Source organism: Marmota marmota, unplaced genomic scaffold (assembly GCF_001458135.2).
Source record: "Marmota marmota marmota unplaced genomic scaffold, marMar, whole genome shotgun sequence".
Taxonomy (NCBI): Eukaryota; Metazoa; Chordata; class Mammalia; order Rodentia; family Sciuridae; genus Marmota; species Marmota marmota.
Genome location: NW_026000005.1, coordinates 35628895 through 35635429, shown reverse-complemented (window position 1 = coordinate 35635429; position 6535 = coordinate 35628895). Strand labels below are relative to the sequence as shown.

The window sequence follows — 6535 nt, the reverse complement described above, 5'->3', positions numbered from 1 at the left end:
CTGGGCCTGTGGGAGGAGCGCAAGGGCGGTGAGGGCGGGCGGTTTGCAGCAAAAGGGCCGAAGTACTCGGCGGCGAAGGTGACCACGTCCTGGGGCTGGCGCAGCAGCAGGAAGAGCAGGAAGTCGGAGACGAGCGCCTGCGCCTCGGGGTGCTGCCGCAGGTAGCTGGCGTGGCTCAGTCGCAGCTCCTCCTGGCGGGGAGGCCCGGGTCGGAGCCGGGGAGCCCCCACCCGCTCCCAGCAGGGCCCCCAGGGTGTGCGGTTCAGAGCCGAGAGGGGGAAGGGGGAAAGGAGGGAGGGACAGGGAGATCGGTAATGGGGGGTTCATGGCCCGGGGTGGGGGGACCCCCGACTGGCCGCTGCGGCTCCTTACCTTCCGCTCCAGGAACTTAGAGTAGAGCTCCAGGTCCTCCTCCCACTCCAGGGGTTTCTTCTCAAACACAGGTTTTGGCTCTATGACATCTGGACGGGGAGGGAGGAGGAAGGCTGCTTACCCCCACCCCAACCTTCTTGGATACCCAGAGGATTCCCGTTGTCAACTAGAAAGCTCAGGACCAACCTCGGATTCTGCCCACAGGGCAGAGTTGCTGCGAGGGGTTCCTAGCATAAGACGCCCGCCCCTAACTGCCTTGGGTCAGGGGCAGGAGGACAGAGTTTCTCCTCTGGATTCCAGGCTCGGTCCCATCCCACGTGGAGTGTGCTGGCCAAACCCTGCAGATCCTGGTTGCCTTCCCCTTTCCTCCCCTCTCCCACCAGCTGCCTTGGGCCTGGGCTCTACTTACCCTCCTTCCTCAAAATGGGCATCTTGGTGATGATGCAGTACCCAGGGGAGCCCACCTGGATCCTCTTAGCCAGGTGCCTGGAAGGCAACACAGAAGAAGGTGAGGGAGTGGGCCTTCCTGGACCACCTGCTGGGGACAGGAAGGAACTAGCACTAAGTTGTAGTTCTGAGCCCCAGTGTGATGGTATTTAGAGAGAGGGCTTTTAGGGAGGTCATATGGTTAAATAAGGTCTCAAGGGGTCCCTAATCAGATAGGATTGACATCCTTATAAGAACAAGAAGGGACACGGGAGAGTTCTATTCATCCACACATGGAAGAAAGGCCCATGAAGACACAGCCAGAAGGCAGGTATCTACAAGCCAGGAAGGGAGTCCTCACCAGAAACCAACTTCTGGCATGGTGACCTTGGACTTCAGCCTTCACAACTGTGAGGAAATAAATTCCTCTTGCTTAAGTCAACCAGCCTGTGGCACTTCATTATGACAGCCTGAGCTGGCTAAGAAACCACAATGCCCCCTTGAGAATGCTCCTTTTTCTATTTAATTCTACCTTCTCTCTTATCTTTTTGAGTTCCCTGTTCCAAATAATTGCCCAGGGCTTGGAAGGGTCAGGTGCCTGTTTTTAAAAAATAAGTGAATGGAGCCCACCAAGGGATGCCCAAAAATAAATAAATAAATAGAAATAAATAGAAAATAAGTAAATGGAAAAGCCAAGTGCTGTGGTGCATGCCTATAATCCCAGCTACTCGGGATGCTGAGGCAAGAGGATCACAAGTTTGAGTCAACCTGGGCAACTTAATGAGACTCTGTCTCAAAATAAAAGGGTTGGGGGATGTAGCTCAGAAGTAGAGCAATCCCTGGTATTAAAAAAAGAAAAAGTCAATAAGAAAAGACTTAGACTTTCAAAGGTATAAGCACAAAACAAAACAAAAAACATCTCCTCCTTCATAGGTGACATATACAAAGAAACATACGAAAAGTTATGAACTAAGGAAAGCCAAAAATATTGATCACTTTTTTTCAGTGAAGTTTCTAGATCAATACTTCTGAAATTTCAAGAAAGAAATTATTCTCCCCCACATGAGTTTTTCTCAGTGTCAGTGCTCTGCTGGTGACCACTTGGTGGTATGCCAAGGGTGCTCCAGCACCGATTCAATCAAGTGTCGAGTTAAAACCCTGGTGTCCTCAATATTCCCCTCGACTATGGCCACTGCCTTAGCTAATAGGCTCTGCGGGGCTGGCATTTCCTTCCTCAGCCAGTTGGGGTTATTTGTGGGAAGTTCTGGGAGGCACTGTGAGCATCGGAGAAGGAGCCCATGAATGAAGAAAGGGTGAGTGGCGTGGAGGGGACACTGGGATCTCAACGACAACTCTTACTGGAGGTGTCCCCAGGAATATGTAGTCTCTCCTTTGCTCCATCCCCAGCCCATGTCCCTTCCCCATCATTGAGCACCAAACTTGTCTATGACACTGTCCACCCCTGAGAAGGCTCACCCATCACAGAGCATGTAGAACTGCCAGGACATGGGGATACCCTCGTTGGAGTGCACGGTGTGCTCCACAATGAACACCTCGGACTGCTGGTGGCCCACCTGGATGTTCTGGAAGCCCAGGGCTTGCTGCAGCAGCCAAAACGAAGGGAGGGTGGTGAGGTGGGTGCCACCAGGGTCTCCCCGCTCTCAGCCTGATCCTTCCTCCTCCTCCTCCTTTTTTCCTTGTTCACCAGTGATTAGCAACTCTTGGCTGTCCACACCGTCAGGTGCCACAAGATTTGAGTTGTAACCCCCAGGTAACTTGGGCCTTCTCCCAGAGAACCAGCTTCAGCTGGCCCCTGGCCCCTGCCATGCCATCTTTGTGCCAAGTGTTGTGGTTGGCAGATTCTGTTATAGGAATGAGGGTCAGTCAGTATGGGGAAGGCGAGGAGGAGATGCAAGCTTTGGGGGCCAACTGGGGAAGTAGCAAGGCTGTGAGGAGAGAGGCAGGACAGATCTGTGATGGCCTCAGGCCACGCAGCTGCTGGCAGCCTGCCTTATCACAGTTGAAACTTAAACCAATGTAGCTGCTGCCATGGAGAGTCGAGCGCTAACATTAAACAGGTGTTTCAAAGAAAATGGGAGTTGTGGCACGCGCTTGCTTGTGTGTTTGTGATGGACAAGACAGAAGGTAACTTAGGAGGTCAGTCAAAGACAGACAGATCCACCCCCAAAGTGTCTTGCTGGAACTAGTGTGTGTTCAGAGGGCAGCTGTAAAAGCATGTAGTGCAGGAGGTCCCAGGTGTGTTGTGAACTTCTAGCCAAAATAAAAGAAAAAAGGAACCCTCTCACTTAATATTTAAGTAAGTGGGAAAAACTGCATTTCTCCAAGCTAAAAAATGATGTGTCTTTGGGTTGGGGGTGCAGGGGAGTGCTTGTCTAGCATGTGCTGGGCCCTGGATGACATGTCTTTAAAAGCATCCCTCTGCTGTACTGACTTTTGAAGACTGGCTTTTCTGCAAAAGGTTGTTTTGCTCAACTGCTCCCACTTTTTGTAGAACTCATTTCACCTGCCCCCCTCCACTTGATCTTGTCTTTGTTTGTTTGTTTGTTTGTTTGGTATCAGGGATTTGAACCCAAGGTGCTTTACCATTGAGCCACATCCCGGCCCTTTTTATTTATTTTTTGTCTTTGAGACAGGGTCTTGCTAAATTGCTCAGGGCCTCACTGAGTTGCTGAGGCTAGCTTTGGATTTGTGAGCCTCCTGAGCCGCTGGGATTATAGGCATGCGCCCCAGCACCTGACATCAGTTCTTGCTTTCTCTTGCCCTCAGAAATCTCATTCCCACCCTCCTGATTTATCCCCACCCCAACTCCCTCTCCACTCCACAGCTATCCTGCACCCCAGCCCAGCATCCCTCATGTCCCTTCTAGTTTGTCCCCAGGCCAAATCCCTTGCCCTCACATAGGTGGAGTAGCAGAGTTTGCCCTCAGTGTCCAAGGCCAGGAAGCGGGCATTTTGAGGGACCTTCTGCCTTCGAGCCATCAACCTCAACAGCACCAGGTTGGCAGCTTCAGAGATGAAGCCAGTAATTGAGTGCAAGGGGAAGAAGGCCACACCAGTCTTCACTTCCTGCTCAGGACAGATCTGGGTCAAGAACCGCCAGCCAGGAAGGGGATGGCAGGGTGGGCAAAGCATTTATGGGTGTGGGTCCTTGGGGTGTCCTCTGTCTAGACTCCTGGCCTCACGCCACCAGCTCTGTGCTTGTGGTTCTGAGGAGGAGGTGAAGGGTGGTGCCCACCTGGCTCTCACCCTTACCTCACCCTCCTTGATGCTTCTGGTCATGGCCAGCTGGTCATTCTGCTTCAGCAGACTCATCTTGTGTTCCATGGGGAGGATGAGGAACTAAGGGTCAGATCATGTGGTGGAGAATCAGAGACTCCTTGGTCCCCAGAGGTCACCTGTCTATTCTTCTTTATAAATGAGAAAACTGAGATTTAAAGGTTTTGATTTAAAATACAACCAACCAGAAAATCCTTCCATATATGGCCAAGCTCATGAACAGCAGCCATAGGATGGTGTGATACTAGCTAAAAAGCAGGGCACCTCAGAACACAGGTTTAAAACATGGGAACGACTCTGTGGAACTGTTCTAGGTATGAGTGGTTTCCACTGTGTAGACAGTCATGGCAGGTTCTAGAAGTTAGTGAGGGGACCGAAGCTGGGGGTGAGGAGCACAGAGCCAGAGGGTTTGGAGGCCACATGGTGACAGATCCTAGGGACCAGCTAGGCCCTGGAAAAGGCCAGCCCCCATGATCCTCCAGGAGATGCTGGGCTGTAGGCTAGAGGAGAACCAAGTGGGGCTGGGTTCAGTTTGTGCATCAGGAGGACATCTTCAGCAGCCACCACAGCTGACCTCAGCATCCTGGATGGGTGGGTTTTCAAGTGTGCGTGTGGGGGTGGGGGCGGCGGGGACAGGGTGAGGGAGATCCCTCCTTCCCTCAGATTCTCGGTTCTCTCATTGTCAGTCAGGGGCATGACACAGGACCCCAGGAAGTACCTTGATGAACTCTCGACTATGTTGTTCCATGGTCTCCAAATTCTGGGAGAGATAGCCTGGGGTGCAGGTACAAACTTTAATGTCACAGGAGACATGGGCCCAAGATGGAAGGAAGGGAAGGAGGGTGGGCCCAGGCTGGAGGACTAGGTGTGATGTGGCCCCAGGAAAACTAGGGGGTGGGTCAGTGCTGCTCCTGTGTCTGTGAATAACCGCCCAGTGGCCCCTCCCCCATGTCTCATCAAGAGGTAGGTCCTGAATAAAGAGGCTGGGAATGGAAGGGGTGGCGGGGTTGGAAGGATGGGGTGACATCAGCAGCCGGAACCCTACCCAGGAGCGAGTTTCCACAGACGGTTTTATCCAGGAGGCCGTGGCTAAAGGCGTGCACGAGGATGCACTGGGACATGATGCTCATTTCGTCCCTGTATTTCCCTCTCTGCACCTCGATGGTCAGTTCTCCCCGAGGCTCTCCGGTGTCGGAGACCATGGCCAGAGTCTCAGAGAAGAGGAGCATCTGCAGCTCCTCGGGCTCTTGGGTGGGGCGGCGGGTGGGGACTGATCAGCCCTGGAGTCCTCACAGCTTGTCCCGCCTCCCCCCTGCCGCCTCCCCACTGCCGTCCGCAGGAGCCGGGGCTGAAGACCCCTCTCCCCCTCGCATCCCTCCAACGTCAGCCAACAGGCCTTGCGCCCATTTTAGTTCTAGGAGAACGGAGCTGACAGAGGTGGGGACCGTCCGGGCCTGTCCCCTTGCCTCCTCCCAGACTCGGTCCCCTCGCCCCTGTCTGGGCTCACGGAGGGAGTTGAGGAAGTCGATGGCTTCAGCGTTGGCCTCTGGGAGGGGCTGACGCTCCTGGCCTGAGGGCCGGTGGTCCTTGCCTTTGGCGACTGCGGGGGAGAGGCTAAGATGGCAACCCCTGGGGAGAAGGGCGGGGCGGGTAGGAGTCCCCCAGTCCCAGCCTCTGTCCCCAAGAACTGAGTCCACCAGGACGACCCTGGAGGGGGTTGTAAGGGAAAAGAGCCCCCACCCGCTTCCACCCAGCCGCCCTCGTCCCACCTGAGGAGTGAACTTTGGAAGACATGCTGTCTGCAGCCAGCGGGTCTGTGTCCAGCCGTCTCCCTGGCAACCGGACTAGCTGCCGCCTCTTAAAGGGCCCCTTCACAACACCTTGACCTTGGAGGAAAAGTCTGACCACGCAGGCTCTGGTGCTCAGCCCAAGCCTGAAGCTTTGTCCAGCAGGGGGAGCATTTGACATTCTTAAGAGGCAGGGGAAGAAATGGATCATTAAAGAACTTCAGAAGTTGTGGCCGTGGGCCAGGAGTCTCACAATCGCAGAACCCAATTCCATGTTGCCTAAAGAGCTCTGCAAGTTGTAGTCCTAATACGATGGCCCCCAGCTTGTGATGCCTCATTTTATCAGGTTTTTCTTTTATTAATTAATAATTATTCTTTTATTAATTAAAAATAACAATTATTATTATTATTATTATTATTTATAACAACTCACGGGCACTTAACCACTCAGCCACATCCCCAGCATTTTTTTTTTTTTTTTGAGACAGGGTCTCCCTAGTTGCTAAGGCTGACTTTGAACTTGTGATCCTCCTGCCTAATCCTCCTGAGCCACTGGTTTTCAGGTGTGCACCACCACACCTGGCCCAGGTTTGACTTTACATACAAAGAGGTGAAACCATTTGTCTTCAGTAGAAACCATACTTTGAATTTTGA

At 53.1% G+C, this 6535-nt stretch overlaps 1 protein-coding gene across 1 annotated transcript in view; it reads right to left on the bottom strand.

Annotated features, from left to right (window-relative positions):
* The window catches only part of LOC107138399 (ciliogenesis associated TTC17 interacting protein), a 7378-nt gene extending 1399 nt beyond the window's left edge, over window positions 1-5979 (bottom strand). The window contains exons 1-10 of the mRNA XM_048808992.1: window positions 5864-5979; window positions 5602-5694; window positions 5140-5340; window positions 4813-4868; window positions 4071-4157; window positions 3717-3884; window positions 2275-2399; window positions 782-858; window positions 373-461; window positions 7-191 (exon numbers count right to left, since the gene is read on the bottom strand). Coding sequence (XP_048664949.1) covers window positions 7-191; window positions 373-461; window positions 782-858; window positions 2275-2399; window positions 3717-3884; window positions 4071-4157; window positions 4813-4868; window positions 5140-5340; window positions 5602-5694; window positions 5864-5888 — 1106 coding nt within the window. The 5' untranslated portion in view covers window positions 5889-5979. The remainder of the gene's footprint in view (window positions 1-6; window positions 192-372; window positions 462-781; window positions 859-2274; window positions 2400-3716; window positions 3885-4070; window positions 4158-4812; window positions 4869-5139; window positions 5341-5601; window positions 5695-5863) is intronic.
* Window positions 5980-6535: the final 556 nt, after the last annotated feature.